Source organism: Mercurialis annua, linkage group LG2 (genome assembly GCF_937616625.2).
Source record: "Mercurialis annua linkage group LG2, ddMerAnnu1.2, whole genome shotgun sequence".
Classification (NCBI taxonomy): Eukaryota; Viridiplantae; Streptophyta; class Magnoliopsida; order Malpighiales; family Euphorbiaceae; genus Mercurialis; species Mercurialis annua.
In genome coordinates, this window is record NC_065571.1 from 44430973 (window position 1) to 44449822 (window position 18850).

General features: G+C 30.9%; 3 protein-coding genes across 3 annotated transcripts; 2 read left to right on the top strand and 1 right to left on the bottom strand.

Annotated features, from left to right (window-relative positions):
* The first annotated feature begins 5353 nt into the window (after positions 1-5353).
* Positions 5354-6908, top strand: LOC126668573 (uncharacterized). The gene is made up of 2 exons (XM_050361762.1): positions 5354-6166; positions 6483-6908. The coding sequence occupies exons 1-2, from the start codon at positions 5354-5356 to the stop codon at positions 6906-6908; spliced, it is 1239 nt and encodes a 412-aa protein (XP_050217719.1).
* A 1573-nt stretch (positions 6909-8481) lies between these two features.
* LOC126668574 (uncharacterized) lies at positions 8482-13354 on the bottom strand. The gene is made up of 12 exons (XM_056104676.1): positions 13196-13354; positions 11789-12646; positions 11292-11573; positions 10690-11196; positions 10466-10609; positions 10282-10365; positions 10021-10200; positions 9670-9876; positions 9545-9598; positions 9225-9415; positions 9020-9143; positions 8482-8940 (listed from the first exon to the last, which is right to left on the bottom strand). The coding sequence occupies exons 1-12, from the start codon at positions 13352-13354 to the stop codon at positions 8482-8484; spliced, it is 3249 nt and encodes a 1082-aa protein (XP_055960651.1).
* A 2579-nt stretch (positions 13355-15933) lies between these two features.
* LOC126669744 (uncharacterized) lies at positions 15934-18812 on the top strand. The gene is made up of 10 exons (XM_050363291.2): positions 15934-16323; positions 16458-16543; positions 16658-16724; positions 16926-17068; positions 17374-17422; positions 17532-17669; positions 17753-17833; positions 17902-18078; positions 18156-18242; positions 18515-18812. The coding sequence occupies exons 1-10, from the start codon at positions 16066-16068 to the stop codon at positions 18575-18577; spliced, it is 1149 nt and encodes a 382-aa protein (XP_050219248.1). The 5' UTR covers positions 15934-16065; the 3' UTR covers positions 18578-18812.
* The last annotated feature ends 38 nt before the right edge of the window (positions 18813-18850 follow it).

The following is an 18850-nucleotide window of genomic DNA, read 5'->3' on the forward strand; positions in this document are numbered from 1 at the left end:
ATGTGGTTCGAGAGAAAATTTAGTCTGGCTTGATACACTTGCTCCCAGTCACCACAGACAATCAACTTGCTGATTGCTTCACTAAAGCTCTACCACCTCAAGCTTTCCATCAGGCCATTTCCAAACTGAGCATCATTGACATATTTGCTCCAGTTTGAGGGGGGGTAACACAGTTTGTCAAAACTGTGTGTTTCAACAGCAGCAATCACACAGATTGCCACATCAGCCAAAGGACTCAAGTCACGTGGATTGCTATTTCAGCAAAACAACTCATCTACATCTCAGCATGACAGCTGTAATTAGGCCAGTAAAGTGTGTTTTATAGTTTGTTAAAAGTTATTAGGAAGCAGTTATATTTTAGCTTAGCTTTGCAATCTCAGCAAGTATATAAGCTGAGATTGATAGTTTGTAACACTTAATTTTTGTGATTAATAAAGAGAACAATTTTTCCTCTCTTTTTTGTTACTTCCTCCATTTGCGTCTCTTGAATTTCCCGCCATAACATCTATACCCGCACTGAACATATACAAGAAAGACAGAAGATGGATTCGAGCATCCGTTTCGCTTCTTCTGTCTGCTCTCTCTTTCTTCGGCACTCTCCAGTCCACAACATACCTGATCTTCTCTTGATCCATCTGAATTACACCCTATTTTCTTACAATTTTTTTTGTTTAAACTTAAAAATTTCATTTATAATATTTTAATATTATTAATTTAAAAACATATATGTAATTTATTTTACAAATGCATGTTGCTTTTTCACTATTAATTTATAAATTAATATTTTTAGTTTATTAAATGTATTAATTTTAAAATTTAACTATAATAATTCTATCCATTAATAACAATTAATTATCTTATAAATTCTTTAAAGTGTTAGTAATACTATAATTTGCATTCAAACGCATCATGAATGAAACTTCTAAAATAACAGTGACAAAAATATTACATTTATTTCTCAAATAAATTGAATTGATGGTGCTCCACTAAACGTGACAATTGTATACATGATATAATAGGCTTAATATATAGTTTGACCTCTGAATTTGTACCCTTTTACTTATCTAACCTCTAAACTTAACTTCTCACCTATCGAACCTCTGAACTTGTTAAATAATCCGATTTAACCCCTAAACTTGATAAATACGTAAATATTGAACCCCTCCGTGCCACCTGTCACTTAAAACATTCTAGAAGAAATTGTGTATGAAGGGGTTCAATATTTACGTTTTTATCAAGTTCAGGGGTCAAATCAGATTATTTGATAAGTTCAGAGGTTTGATAGGGGAGACGTTATGTTTAGGGGTTAGATGGGTAAAAGGGTATAAGTTCAGAGGTCAACCTATGTATTCAGCCTGATATAATACCCCGGACTTTAATGGTAATTTTCCCTTCAACCGGTAAATAATGGACAATTACATATAAATTAATTTTGTGGGCAAATCAGTCGCGAATTTATTAATTATGGGTAATTAACTCCATTTTGACAGTTTATCCTCTGAATTTGTAAATTAATTGTTCAATATATTGATAATTTGCCCCCTCAATTCGTAAACTAATTTTTTCAAATGGGATTAATAGTCAATAATTATCAAGTTCGTGACTAATTTGCTCACAAAGTCAATATAAGTGTTAATTGCCCATTGCATACAAGTTGAGGAGGCAAATTGTCACTTAAATCCAATATCCTGTGTATTACGAGTGTTTGTCGCACACAATGAACGCACCATGTTATCCCTATAACAAGCCAATAAATATTTACAATAGAATTTTTTTATTGCTTATTTTTTTATCATGAAATATTCACATATGACAAATGTCTCATCAGTTTATTATACAAATGATGTGACACATCCGTTGGGTTGTATAATTATTCAAATATCATAAACAACTCAATCCAATTATAACACATTAAATTTTGAACTAGTTATACAAAAATATCTCTTTATAATTATATTAATATTTTTTAAAGAAATTCATGCTATAAAAATTCACAAACTTTACACGTTTTTTTCATTTTAATCACGTCGTTTAAAAATCATCATTTTCATACTCCCACTACCATTTTTGCTCAAATCCATACACCGTTCAAAATTCGATAAAAATCGCTAAGTTGACAACCGGATGACACGTCAGAACGAACCATATAGTGACACCTCAACATTTTCACCGGATTTTCACTCGGTGTATGAATTTGAAAAAAAATTCTAGTTGGTGTATGAAAATTACGACTTTTAAACGCCGTGATTAAAATGCGAAAACGTGAAAAGTTGGTGAATTTTTATGATATTACCCCTTTTTAAATCTATCGCTGCTCTTTTTATTTCTACATTCTTATTTTTTGGCCTAATCATTTTTTAAATTCAAATCTTTACATTTTAAATTTTTACAATTAGGTCCAGTTTGAGAGTTTTTTTTACAATTGTAACTAGAACCTGGAGTTTTATTTTTTTAAATTCAAATTTTTACGTCTTCTATCAATTACAACCAAACTTTAAACAATTGTCTATTTTCTACAAAGAGTTAATGTAAACTTTTGGTTGCAATTGATAAAAATTGAAAGATTTAGGTTTAAAAAAAAATAGTATATAAAGTTTTGGCCATAATTATAGAAAAAAACTTATAAATTGTATATAATTATAAAAATAAAAAATTTGGTCGTAATTGATAAAAAAACACAAAGGTTTTGATTTAAAAAATGGTTAGTCTTTTTTTATGTATATTTATTTAACTCTTTCTATAAATTTCGTAATTTTGTTTCATTCCTTCATGATCAATTCCTTCCCTATAATTTCATTATTTTTCTTTAATTTTTTTTCTAGGATCTTGCTATTTTTTTGTATACATTCTTTTTTAATTGACCGTCTATTATTTTCAATTTATCTACACGGTCTCTATCTATCAATTGAAAAGGTTGATTATGCAAAGAAGTACTGTCATTTTTATTTACTGTTCATGTAACTCCGATTCGATTTTCTCAAGTCACTGAAGAAGATTATAGAAAATGATGTTGCAGCGTCGATTTCTTATTCTTTTTGCAATTTCTTAAAATTTTATGTATTTTATATGTATAATTGTGCAAACGGTTTAATGTTAAATTTGTTGGATTAAACTTTAATTTTTATTGTTTATTTTTTTATGAATTATTGATGTTAAAATATGGATTAGTTGTTTATTTGTTTTTTATCTCATTTTTGTATGATTCTTATGGGATTCGCCCACCGAGGCGGATCTCGAAATTCGCTGAAAAATGATTAAGTCAAAGAATCATGTTTAAGGTAAGAAAGACCGAGTCTTACGAGGCTCATCTATTTAAAAAAGAATGGGATTTTTAGACAAATATATATAAAATAGGAAAAGAATCTCACAAATACAATTTGACCAGGACTTATAGAAATTTACAGGTTGACTTTAAAATCTAGCAAAACTATGTTTCCTCTTTCGCATATATACGATTCAATATAAATAGGAAACAAAACCCATGCAAAATCAATCATTCAAAAAGTTAAGAGATTCTGTTAAACTCAAACAACAAATTCTCTCAAAATTCAAAACAGAGCTTCGATTAATCACTGATTAGAACACGATCAATTACAAAATTGATCATCGCGATCAATCACAGTTCAACAGAAGAAGGATAATCAATCAAAAAATTGGAGAAAAAGCGATGAATCACGACGACATGTGTTTACCAAACGATTTCGGTGAGTTTGATCAATCACATTTGTGCTAACTTTCAATCTTAATCGTGATTTTTAAACGAGCTGAAATATCATACAAATTTAACTAAAAACAGATAATAATCAGTTAAACAGCTCAAATCAAACTAAATTTAGGTTTTGAATGATTCTCAAAATGTTTAGATGTGTTTATTTAGCTGAAAGCTGTGTAAATTGTTAAAATTATGAGTTAAGTTATGTATTATGAGTTAAGTTAAGTTATGTAAATAGTTTAATAATCAGTTAAACACTTTTAGTATTGTTAGTTTACTAAAAGTGTTCTATGCGTTTGAATATGTTACAATGTGTATGTGTACTGAGTGAATGTGTTACAACGTGTATGTGCATGAGTGAATTTCAGCTTTTGAGAATTTAGAAAAATTAAACTTACAATATTTTTTTATAAGTTTTCAACAATTATAATTATCACTGTATTTTTCATTTATTTTAATGTACATTTCTTAGTTTAGGTATTCTGTTTATAGATTACGAGAACTTTTATAATAAATTAAGTGCTAGTAAACAGTTAGTAAACTCATAGATTACCACTGGATTTCAACAGTTTAATAGTTTTATAATAAATTAAGTGTTTATTTTATTTTTAGATAATTAATGCTATTTTTATAAGTTTATTGATTTTATATAAATATGATGCAGCAAAAGCAACACTTCAAGGTCTTGTATACTACAATGAAGTATGGGATAAAGATTTAAATTACTCCAACTATAAGGTGAAAGGAATAATAATAAAGGAAGACATAAACTTTCAAAAACTGAAGGAAATGATAGCTGGAATACTGAAGGTAAACCACTGGGAAACAGAGCTGGAAATGAAATATCGCTTAGAAGACAGCTACCAGATTTTAGAAGTTGAAGACAATGACAGCCTACAATTCTACATTGAACTAAAAAAAAAGGAAATGCGAGTAACCAAATTTCCTTTGTGTGTTACTAACAAAGTATGCGAAGAACAGTGGCAATCACCGGAACCTGAAAGCTTCAATTCTGCCACAATGATTGAAGGACAGTCAGAAAATATGATCTCCAGTGAAACAACAATGGATATTGTCAAATATGCTGAAATTTTGGGAGAACAGAATAGCAAAGAAGAAGAAAAAGCTGAGACAACACCAGAAGACATCTCAATGGTCACTGAACCTAGTATAAATGATATATATGTCGGGCAGATCTTTAAGGATAAAAAGATCATGATAACTAGTTTTTGTTTTTACACAATTGCTAACCACTTTCAATATAAAGTGAGTAAATCATGCCCGAAGGAATATATAGTCAATTGCTTAGACGACAATTGCAAGTGGACTGTAAGAGCCTCAAGAGATGGAAAGACAAGTATGTTTGTTGTTAGAAGAGTGAATAACATCCACATCTGTCCACCAAAAATTAGAATGGAAGACAAACGGCAAGCTACATCATCAATAATTGGGGAATATATAAAAACAAAGTTTTTGGATGTTAAAACAATTTATACCCCATCAGACATAATTGCAGACATACAAAAAGATTTTGGGGTGATTTTGAGTTACAATAGGGCATGAAGATCAAAAGGAAAGGCGCTAGATCAGATTAGAGGTAATCCATGTGACTCATATTCTATTTTGCCAAAATTTCAACACATGCTTTTACAAACTAATCCGGGGTCAATAGTAGATATACAGACAACCGATGGAAAATTTGAATATGTTTTTATGGCTCTCGATGCATCCATAAAAGGTTGGAAGTACTGTAGGCCAGTGATTGTAGTCGATGCGACATTTTTAAAATCAACCTATCGTGGAATGCTATTGACAGCATCCACCCAAGATGGGAATGGTAAGATTTTTCCACTAGCATTTGCTGTTGTTGATTCTGAAAATCATGCTTCTTGGGAATACTTTTTTGCAAAATTACTGGAAACTTTTGGTCGAAGGGCTGGATTGTGTATAGTATCAGATAGGCACGATAGCATATCTGAGGCAGTCAAAAACATTTTTCCAGAAGCAAGTCATGGAATTTGTGCATACCATTTACTAAACAATGTTAAACTAAAGTTCGGAAAGAAAACAAATGCAAAAGCGTTGAGAGAGTGTTTCTATGGAGCTGCAAAGTCTTACTCAGTTCAGTCTTTTGACTATTTTATGGGACAACTAGATGCTATAAATGTTGCAATTCGACCCTATCTGGAAAAAATTGGGGTCAAAAAATGGGCAAGATCACATTGCAAAGACAATAGGTTCTCAACAATGACTTCAAATATAGCCGAATCTATGAATGCAGCTATCAAAGCAGCTAGGGAGTTACCAGTAGCGACACTTCTTGAATATTTGAGATTCTTGACGCAAAAATGGACTTACACGAATAGAAATGCCGCAATCTGTACAATGACTAAGTTGACAAGCAAAGCAGAAAATGATCTCAGAGATAACTATGCAATTTCTTTGAGAATGAAGGTACATTTTTTCACTCTTTTAGCAATATGTTAGTTAAACCTTAATGGACTATATATATATATATATATACCTTTGACTTTTTTTATCTTTGCTTCTATGTTTTTAATTATTGTGTTTTATGTTTTATTTTTTTGTATGTATGTTTTCTAAACCTATTAATGCTGTTATTATCTGTTTTCACTCTTTTAGTAAACTGTTAGTTACTAATTAGAGGACTAAATGTTTTATTATTTTTCACTCTTTTACTGACAGTGTTCTATTTATAATTTCTAATGTATTCTATAATTAAGTTATAACATGTTTTTTTATAACACAGGCTTCAACATCAGTTACTAATGTGCATGATGTGCAAGATGGTGAAAAGACATTTATAGTGAAACTGAGAGAAAAGAACTGTACATGTGGCAGATTTCAAATTGATGAGATGCCATGTCCACATACACTTGCAATATTATCCTCACTACACCTAGATCCTTATCAATACTGCTCTAAATTCTTCACCAAAGAGAATCTGCTTGTAATGTATGATGGAGTTGTGTATCCAATGCCAAGTCAAAACAATTGGGATATACCTACTGAAATTGAAAGGATTGAAATACTTCCACCAATAGGAAAGATACCAGCTGGAAGACCAAAAAAAAGAAGAATAAATGGACCAGCGGAGACAATTAATCCAAGTAAGTGTGGAAGATGTGATCAAAGAGGACATAACCGAAAGACATGTCGAAATCTACCAAAGTAGAATGTTATTTTTCAGTAATTGATTTGTAATAAAACATCATTGAAATTTTTTAGACACTATTATTGTTTGTTTGTGAACAAGTTACATATGTTTACTAATAAAAAACTGATTTTGCATTTGAATACTAATTTACTAAGTATTTTAAAAATATACTAAGTAATGTTCTTTTATTAATTTTTATACTCTTTAACAATTTGCATGTATATATAAATGGTCACTAACAGTTTGCTAAAGGTTAAATAACTATTATCTATAGTTTTTATATATATTTCAGTGAGTTAAGGGTTAACTAACATTATATATACAAAAAAAATTAAATGGTCACTAACAGTTTACTAAACGTTAACTAACTATTATCTATAGTTTATATATATATATATATCAGTGAGTTAAGGGTTAACTAACATATTACTAAAAGAGTGAATATTATATACAAAAAAGTTAAATGGTAACTAATAGTTTACTAGTGATTAACTAATTATTATCTATAGTGTTAAAAATTTATAATAATTAATGTTCTTTTATTAATTTTTATACTCTTTAGCAATTTTTTAGTTAAATCTTAGTTACTTCTTTATCCTTAAATATAGTCAGGAAATCAAAGTGGTAGCTAACAATTTACTAAAGGTTAACTAATATATTACTAAAAGAGTGAATATATATATATAAAAGTTAAATGGTAACTGACTGTTTACTAAGTGTTAACTAACAAAAATTTATACTCTTTTAACACTATTTTGATCTTTCCATCATAAAAGAGATAAAACACAATAATACAAATATTCAAACTTAAAAAATTTAAAATTATATACAGTCTTCTAAGAGTTAACTAACAAGTTTCTAAAATTTTAAAAAACATTTAAAAAAACATTAGTTAAAGTAAAAAAGCATTCATAATTTTAGAAAATCTATATAGAAAAAAAAACATAAAATAATCGAAACATATAAGAAAAGGCAAAAATTAAATATCACATATTGTTTTCTAAAAGAAAACTAAAAGGTTGCTAAAAGAGAGAAAAATTTAGAACAACATTAGTTTAAAGTAAAAGCATTCATAGGTTTAAAAAACCTATATACAAAAAAAAACACATAATAATCCAAAAACACTAGTTTAACTAAAATCCATGCTATACTAAACTTTTACTGATTCAAACATACCATTAAAAATCCATACTATACTAAACATTTACTAATCTGACACCTTTTTCTTCCCTTTTTTTGTTGCTTTTTCATCGTTCTTCTTCAATTCAATCTCTTCATCACTAACAATATTTTCTGCATTCTTCATCATGCCATATCGGTACAACAGATATGAGAGACGCATCCGATAGCGATTAATATCCAGAGTCAACGGAATAGGTTTATTATGAATCAAATGCTCTGCAAACGCGAGAGTGAACACTCCACAATCACTGTTTAAAAAAAGACTTAATTAATAATCAACAAATGACCTATTTAATGCACAAAAACGCAGATGTATATAAAACTATAAATATATAAATACTTACGTTTCTTGTTGCTCTGAAAGGCTGGAAACAGATACAATATTGAAAGGATCACAAAAATCCTTATTCTAATAAGCAGGAGAGTTGAAATCAATGTCGCTCCTCATTTGATAAATATTCATACGAGTTAAAAACAGAGGAATGAGAACTGAATATTTCGTGGCTGCTTCGATTCCAAGAGCCCTCGACAAAGCTGATTGCATGGAATTATAGACATATATGCATCTCTCTTTAAAGACCAAACGTCCCAAAATCCAATGTTTCTGACTGTTCACGTGTATGGGAAAAAGAACCTCATCCACGTCCTTCCAATGAGTATTGCAAAGAACCTTATCTCCACGAATAAAATCAGCTACAGTACCACGCTCACTGACAGTTGATACATCATGCTTCTTCTTTTTTGTATATGCCACATACGTTGCACACATTCTATCGTCAAACAGACAGTCAGTTGTGGTAATTCGCAAACCATCTAACAGCTTATACTTGGCTTTCTTGCGGATGTAATACATAACCACATTGATATGCTGTAAATAAAAGTTAAATGGAAATTAAAACAAAATATAGTACTTAAACACAATAATAAAACAAGTAAAAAATACTTACAGATGACGTCAAAAATTGACCACTACACTTAATCGCATAAAACCATGATTTTTTCCAAATATGTTCCACTCCAAAATCCATTCTTGGTCGAATCATGTTGTCATTATCTAGATAAAACTTTTTCCTACAAATATCAAAACAAAAAACAGTTAAAATATATTTATAATGCATTAAAATAATAAAACTTAAAAATAGAAAAACGTACTTAAGATCAGGCCTCAGGCCACACTGAATCCAGTCAACAAAATCTTGTAGTTCTGCACATTGGATATCTCCATCAACATTATCGTCAAGAGGATTCAGTTTCTTCACACATTTTACGTTCTCTTTAGCCTTGATAAATGCTAGTGGCTTTGCATAAGGAATTTTGAACTCAGAGGCAATCTTTGAAATTTGCTGCCATTATTATTATTATATCAAATAAAATCACAAAAATAACTGTAAAAACTAATTAGTAGACTATTAGTAACTATTTAGAACCTACTTACTATAACAAAAAAATAGTAAATATAATTGAAATACTACCTCTGATGGACTGCCTCGATACACAGTAATTTCTTTCAAAGACGCCTTCTGCAACTATTTAAAAAAAATTAATTTATAAAAAAACAACAATAAATTATTATTCACTATTAAATTTTAATAAATACCTCAGAAGCTTCTTTTGCAACTTGACCAGCGGAAGCTTCTTTTGCAACTTGACCAGCGGAAGCTTCTTTTGCAACTTGATCAGCAGCTTGTTGTTCAATACGATCAGCAGCTTGTTTTTCAATACGATCACAAACATAAGCAAGATCATTGAGACAAGCTTCATCAAATATAGATTCATCCTCTAATCCCTCATCAACTTCATAAACCTTCTAAATAAAAACTATATATTAATAACAGTCAAAAAACAAATAAAATGTATATTGGTAAACTATTGGTAAACTATTGGTATACTGTTAGTAATTTGTCAAAAAACTTACTTTAAATCAGAATAAAAGTAATAAACAAATTACCTTGCCAAGAAGACCAGCGTCTCTTTCAGCTTTATCAACAGCGTCTATTTGAGCTTTATTGATAGCGTCTCTTTCAGCTTTATCGATAGCACGTATTTCAACTGAGTCAAATGTACTAGAAGTCCCTTGTGTACTTGCTTCAAAAGTATTGAGAGTAGGACGACTATCAACTAAATCAACCTTAAAAAAAATTAATAAGAATGACAAAAGCACAAGTTAATTAATTAAAAAGTGTAAGGGTAATCAATTCTACCTTTTCGCTATCTTTGATTCATTTTCACCCTTTTGCATCACATTAATCCCCTCATCAACTTTCTTTTCAAAAAAAGAATCAACGGCATTAACCTTAAAAAAAAATTCAATTAGCAAACTATTAGTAAACCATAAGTACACCATTAAATAAAAATAATAATAATTATTGAAACAGGAAAATAAAAATAATTACATTAGAAACAAGACCGGCTTCTATTTCAGCAAGATCAACAGCTTTGGTAAGACCCATTATTTCAACTGAATCAAATGTACTAGGACTCCCTTGAGTACTTGATTCTAGAAGATTGAAAGTAGGACGACTATCAACAGAATCAGCCTTACATAAAAAAAAAGAAGAAGTTAATAACCATATAAAGCCAGTAAATAATTTAATAAAAAATACCTAGAAAAAATTACCTTTTTGCTACGTTGTCTAACTTTTTCATTCTCTTTTGATACATCATTACCCTCATCAACTTTCTTTTCATAACTTTCACCATCCTCACGATCTTTGTACGCATAATTGAACCTCTCGTCAACTGCATTCCCATAGCTTGAGCCATCCCTTCTCTCATCATCCTTTTTTATATCACCTGCTCTGTCATCTCTTTCACTCTTATCATCTGTCATGTCATCATCACTATTTTCGCTATCATCACTTTCCTCTCTATCGCGAGTCTCATTCGGATCAACCTTATCCTCACTGCCGCTATCATCGCTGTCATCAGTATGGTCATTCATATGATCCTTAGAATCACCGACGTCATCGCTTTTCGGTATGTCAGTAGGATCGTTCGCATTACTTTCCACTTTCTTATTCTGCTCATTCTCATCACCCTTGTTATCAATGCTTTCTTGATTCACTCTCATCGAATGTTCACTAACAGTTTCTTCTGAAGAAGAAACAAGACCACGAGCATCCACCTACACAAAAGATCAAAAACAAAATATAACAAGGTAAATAATGAATTACATAAAAAGTTTACTAACTATAAAACAAAGGATTACTAAATGTTTACCTCGACAGTATCTCGACGAGCAGCCGCAGTGATTAGACTTTTCAATTCAACCAATTGATTCTTGACATCAAAGAATTCAGTCTCTATGAATGTCTTGATAGCAGCAAACTCATTGAACATCTTCGACTGATTCAAAACCAATTTATTAATTTTGGTTTTAAAATTAACTCCTTCACTATCCTCTAGCTCCATTTCGACTTTACGCTTTCCTTTTAAAAACAGCCCCTCTAAGTTCAACAACGTCCTCTCCTCAACGGTTGGTGTAATATAGCATAATTTTAACTGAACAAAAAAAGACAAACAACATAAAAAAAACAGTTAAATAAACTCAGCTACGTGATAATATACATACTGTTAAACAAATTCTATTAAATAGTTTACCAATAGTGTTCCAACAGTGTTCCAACAGTGTATGAGTGTTTTTTAACATAAATATATAAAACCAGGGTTTATAAACAAACTCTATATAATTTAATTAAAGTATATAAAATATAAACCTGTTCAGCAGATTGATCAAAGAGGTTTCGGCACAAATAAGACCAACTCTGAAGAGTTGTAACCTTCCAACGCAAAATGCGAGGAATTTCAGTTCCACAACAAGAAGCTATTCCACCTTCGAGAGCAGGGCAACACTCGAAAAACCAAGTTTGGAAGGCCAAAGGGAATCCGTCATATCGGCTTGAAGGTCGGGTATCAGAAGATCTCGATTTTTTCTTTAAAAAATCACAGTTTTTCCATAAACTGAGTTTACTTTTTAAAAACTCCAAAGTAGCATGAAACAAATCTTTTCCCCATGGGAAATTTTCAAAGTCACCACTACAAACAAGGTTAAAATGTGCATCACGAACATTTGACTCACTTTTGTTATTATATAAAAATATTTCAATGAAATACAAGACAGCCATTTGAAAAGCCTCTTCCTCGTTACTCCAACGCTTCGAAAGAAAACTATATTCCAAAAACTTTTTTGAAACTTTCTTTATATTTCCAAAACAGTTAGTTTTAAAATCAGAAGTCTCATTTTTGTACAACTTGAGATCAACACTACCAACACATTTCAGTCCAGTTATTAAAGCAAATTCATCAATAGAAAATTTTAACAACTGACCAGAAACTTTGATCCATAACTCATAAAACACAGGCTGTTTTACCTCTCTAAGAAGCAAACAGTGGATCAATTGGCCTTGAATTAAAAATTCTTGCATATTTAAAAACTTTCCAAAACAAGTTTGTGAAAATCTCTCCAAAGTTTCAGGGGTTAAATTCTTTTTAATATTAGAAATGACATCGACACCCTCATTATGAGAAACCTTTGAATGAAAATGATCTTCAGGCCTGATGAAATAATCCCATTCCTGAACAAATGCAAATAAAAGAATACAATATATTACAAAAAACATAAAAGAACAAAAAAATAGTAGACTGAAAGAAACTAGTTAGTAAACCTATCTTAAATTTGGAAAATAAGAAAAACCAAACATAGCAAATACAAACACAGAAAAACCACAAAACTCAATAGAAAACCATTAACTAACATTAAGTAAACTATAAAATAGGTTAATAAATTGTAAAATTAGCTATTCAAAATTAATCATAACCAAAACAATTAAATCAGAAAAAAATTGCGATATATGAAAATTAAAAATTCCTAAATCCTGAAATAAAATTTTATTTTTAAAAATTATTGCTAAAATCAACAAATATACATAACAATAATCATTAATAAAAATAAAAACACAGATCAAAAATAAATAAAATATCATAATTATTAAATAACTAACAAAATACATGAAAATGCAAAAAAATTAAAACTATAAAAAGAAAAAGTCACCTTAACGGTACGCACAGTCTTTGAACTAGAAGGAAGAACAGATTTAGCAATTTTTTTTTTCCGAAACTATAACATTTTCGAAATCATCATCGTCGTCTTCAACAACAACTCTCCTTTTGTGACCACTACTCTCAGCAAACTCAATCTTTCGTTTGCTTGAAGGATTCTTAATTTTAGGCATTACAGCCGTAGATTTAGGAGATTTTTTGGAAACAGACCTAGTAATCACCATAGTATAGAGAAAACTAATAAAATTGAAAAATGAAGAACACGATGATTAAGTGTGGAGAAACAGTTGAGAAAATTGGAGCGGTTGAAAAAGAAGTGTGTGGGATTCGAATTTCAAACACATACAGACATGAATGCTTAAATGTAGTGAGGAAATCAGAGTTTTGATAGAAACTGTAATCCTCTAAATGTTTAACGGTAAAAAGAAGAGAAGAAGGTATGAATCGTATATTTCTAATGAACTGGACCGGGCTGTAAAAGTGAGAATAATTAGGCCTTTGGTGGTGCTGGGCCTAATTTCCTCAAAAAGAATCCACAAGAATTCGCCCTACAAACAAAAGACTGAATCCATAGAATTTGTAATCATAACTAAATTTGGATATTCCAAGGTATAGAATATGAATATAGCTCAACTACAATATCGAGAATAAAAAAGATTCTAAAAGATCCAGATCATCTAGAAGAACGAGGAATATACTCCTATTTGGAATCACATTCCTAATTAAAGAAGTATAATCCTATCTAGGAGACTTATTTCTAAATAGAATTAAATGTCAAATAGGAATCTCTTTCCCATTTGAATTCATATTCTAAATAGGAATTCCTTTTATATTTAGACTCAACAAGATATTCCTCCATACTCACTATAAAAGGACTTGAGGTATTGCCTATACACAAAAAATGACAATTAATACTATCTCAAACTCAATATTGACTTAAGCATCAGAGTGCTCATCTGACAACCACATTCTGTTCAGCAGTCTAACACTATTTTGCAGGTTATAACCCATTGTAGAAGATATACTCCATCAATTGACGCTTTTTGTGGGAAAAGCTTAAATAAAACTTCAATTGGTAGTATTTTACATGTACAAATGTTTTATGTATTTGTGATTTGAATATTCAACTGTAAATTGCAGACTCACGCAGAAATATTTATGTTTTTGACCCTCTCCAATATTCGCCTTTCAGGTTATCAAGTACGAGGTCGGACTTTCACAATAATTCTAAAAGTCAATGTCTTTCTATTTACAGTAGTTCGATATATTTTGATAAAATCTGATTTGAACTACTGTATAAGATATATGTTTTAAAAGCTGCGTGTTTTCTAAAATGCTTTGACCAGCCGTTTAATGAGTTAGACCTGTCTTTGATAATAGCATTTTAACATTATATTGAAAACAGAGCAGGTACGTCATAAGAGAATGATGTTTGCGCTCTGATTTCTTAAAATACAATTATGATTTTTTGAACGCGTTTTAAGAAAAGGTTTCAACGTGTTTCTGCAACGAGGTTGTGAACTTTTTTGTCTTTAAACGCAAAAAATTTGTAAGGATTTTTAGGCTTACTACGGGTTTCGAAGTAACCACTCCCATTTTTTAGCGCCGGTTTCGGCTCGAGTTTCGGAGTGGAAATCGGGCGGACAGATAAAGAGATGAAAAACTTATAGATAAAATAGAAGAAGAAAGACCTAGCAAAATTATGAGAACGATTTTGATGAACGTGGAAAACCAAATAGTTCCTCCATTAAGAAAAAATAAAGGAGAGAAGTCATGAATATAAGAATCCTCAATGCTAGACGGTGACGTTACAGTGGAAGAAAATAGCTCATATGTTTTTGAAAAATATATTAAATTCAAGTTATTTATATTTGCATCATATACTTTCTCATAAAATTCATAAATTTTATAGAGGAAAGATTTTATAAATTTTAAAATAGAAAATTTTAGAATGAGAAAATATTATAGACAATTTTTTTAGAGAGATCAAATTATAGAAAGAGACAATTCGTAAATTTTAAAGAGTCAAAATTTATAAATTTTAAAAGGAGACGATCTATAAATTTAAAAGAAGAAGTTGTAATTATAAAATTTTAGTGAGAACTATTATAAATTTTAAAGAGAAAATCTAAATTTTAGTGCAATGTCTTAAAAATTAAACTAGTTCCTAGTCGATATGGTCACCCGTATCGATTGAATCATTTCAATTACTGGTTGAATCAATTGAGTAAAATTAAAAAATAAAATTGGATTAATCCTGTTTGGTTCATGATCCGATTGTTAGTTCAATCAGTTCAACCATCTGTTCTTCCAATTCAATTTTTGAATCAGTTAGACTAGACAGCTGGTCGATTTTTATTCAACTGGCTGAACCGCTTGATAAGTTCAGATTATTTAATCATTGCTTTAGAGATAGAAAATAAGCAAGAAAAAAAAATCATAAATTGTAGTGAGAAAAAAATTTAGATTGTAAAAATTTATAAATTTTGATACACTGAAATTTAAAGAGAAATTTTTAGAAAGAAAACTTTAGAGTGAAATATTTTGGTGAGAGAATTTTTCAAATAAAAGATCATGTCAAAATTAATAAATTTCAAAGATTTTAAAAATTACTTAAAAGAATATTTTGATAAAATAAATTATCTAATTAAATTTAAAATTTTAATTAATTTTAATTGAATCTTTTAAAACCAACTAAAATAATTCATTTAAAAATAGAGTGTAAATATAATTAGAAGAGGAAATTTTAGTAGAAAAATAATTTAGGAACGCAATAGGTGAAGAAATGGTTGAAATTAGATTGTGTACTTCATTACAGTTGGCCGGTTTGTTTAATTTTGAAGCCATTTCCAACGTCTCTCTTTGTAAACTCCGCTAACCGACTCAACTCAACTCAACTCAACTCAACTCGCTTCCTTTTTATACACAAAATCGCATGCGCCTTCTCCTTCTACGCGCTCCATCTTCAAGCTCGACCATGGCCTCCTGTTCTCTCACTTCCCCTCTCAAACCCCTCTCTTTTACCTCTTCTGATTGTCTCAGTCGGAATGGAGTTCAACGATTCGGTATCAAAAATTTGGGTCGATCCAGAGTTTTTATGAGCGTTTCTGTTGGATCTCAAGCTATCGGCGTTGTTGATGATTCCTTGTTCAAGGATTACAAGCCTAACATTGCTTTTCTGTTCCCTGGTCAGGTCAGTCATCCAATTCAAACAATTTCTTATAATTTTTCCTTAATTTATTATGTGTTTGCATTTTGTACTCAGTGAAAATTGTCGAGCTTGTTTGAATTTTTAGCTAATTGCCGGTGTCGCCGCGATGTTTTTAGGGTGCACAAGCAGTTGGAATGGGAAAGGAGGCTCAAAATGTGGCGTCTGCCGCAGAGTTGTACAAGAAAGCCAATGATATCTTAGGGTAGCTTATTTATTTTTTATATGTTTAACATTTTATAGCATATTGCTCGGTGATTTTAATTCGTGATGAATTACTATTTTTACCTAAAATCTGATTCAATCTGTTAGAATGCAGGTATGATCTTCTAGACCTCTGCATCAGTGGTCCAAAAGAGAAGCTAGATTCAACTGTGATCAGCCAGGTGTGCTTGTCTAGCCTTGCAATTTACTTTATTGTCTTGCAAAATGTAGTAGCCTTGCAATCATACTTTTATTGTCTTTGATATTATGTTTATTTTATATATTGTTACTGGTGCTAAAACAATATCTTCTGTTGGCATGGAGTAATTCTTGCAATTCATAGTTAATACTTTTCATTGGCTTCTGATTTTGCATCTCTGCAGCCTGCAATTTATGTTACCAGTCTAGCTGCAGTTGAGGTGCTCCGCTCTCGTGATGGAGGCCAGCAGATAATTGATTCTGTTGATGTCACATGTGGTCTCAGCTTGGGAGAATATACTGCTCTAGCATTTGCTGGAGCTTTTAGGTGAGCAGCTTATATATCTAAGTGATTATTATGATATTCACAGGACGACATTGCTAGGATCTGAATCTTAAATATGGTTAACCTCATCGTTTATATCTACCTTCTGCTGCTTTTTTGTGAATATTTTGCACAGCTCAAACCTAGTCTTTAGTAGATGTTTTGCTTCTAGTTTTAGGGTAGAACTTCAAAAATTCCCTTAGACTGCACATAATCAAATGATCCAACCTTTTCATTTTTTTTTTTTTAATTTAAAAATCCATGTTTGTTGTCTCATTTGTTTTTGTTTAATATGTGTGTCATGTAAGCTTTGAAGATGGACTCAAACTGGTCAAACTAAGGGGTGAAGCTATGCAGGTAAGCATCTATAACTGTTTAATATATTGCTTATTCATTAAAATCTGAATGCTACTGGAGCAGCTCTTGACATTCCTTAATAGTAATCTTCTCGAGAAACTGCTTTCAGGAAGCTGCTGATGCTGCAAAAAGTGCTATGGTCAGTATCATAGGACTGGACGCTGAGAAAGTTCAGCAGTTGTGTGATGCAGCAAATCAAGAAGTTGATGAAGCTGATAAAGTTCAAATTGCGAATTACCTATGTCCTGTAAGATTCTTTCAAACCCCGTTCTTTTGATCATTGCTTTTTTATTTGTTAGTTTATGTATCTTGCGCCATTTGCTTTGGCAGGGGAATTATGCTGTTTCTGGAGGTGTGAAGGGAGTGGAAGCAGTAGAAGCCAAGGCCAAGTCATTTAAAGCTCGAATGACGGTAAATTTTTTTATTTTGGCAATTGCAATATTTTTACCAGAGTTAACAAAACCTTCCACTTATCTTAGGTGCGGCTAGCTGTTGCTGGTGCGTTCCATACAAGTTTTATGGAACCAGCTGTGTCAAGATTGGAAGCTGCATTGGCTGCAACAGCAATTAAAACTCCAAGATTACCTGTTATATCCAATGTTGATGCTCTGCCACATTCAGATCCTGCCACAATCAAGAAAATATTGGCACGCCAAGTAAGCTACTAAAAATTTGTTTTCTACTACAAAATAAATCCAGAAATTTTATCTGAATGCTAAATTTTGAATTGTAGGTGACCTCTCCTGTTCAATGGGAAACGACAGTGAAGACTCTTCTTAGTAAAGGGCTGAGTAAAAGTTATGAATTAGGACCTGGAAAGGTAAACCTGTCATCTCATTTATGCTGGGAGTCCTACGTTTGAGCGTTTTGTTTTTACTTATGAAAATGATTCTGAAACTCCGAAACCTTATATCTACAACATATTCTCGTAAAATATGTGATTTCATTGTTTTTCATTTCAGCATTTCGTGTTTTAAGGTTTCTGTTTACGGCAATATAGCTTGTCATTAATTTTCAAATTGGATTAAGGCCATTTTAGGCTTAAACTCTTAAGATCTCTCAAATTTCAATTTCATTTTGAATAATTGTCAGGTTATTGCCGGCATCGTGAAAAGAATGGACAGAGGTGCTGCCCTTGAGAATATAGGTGCTTAAGGTGGTAACCATCATCATGCAATCTGTCTTGACATATTTTGGAATGCCAATTTTGAATAGACTTGTTATTCCAGATCATTCGAGCATGTGACGTACTAGATGACTAGTTATAAATCCATTTTAAATTTCGAATCATGTATTAGAAATGAGGGTGACACAAGCTTCCACACTTTCTCTATTATGATGTTCTTCTGATTGTCTTTATGAATATACAATTCAGGAAAAATCTTACGTAGATATGGTTTTCATGGACCTATCTAATCAAATGTTAAA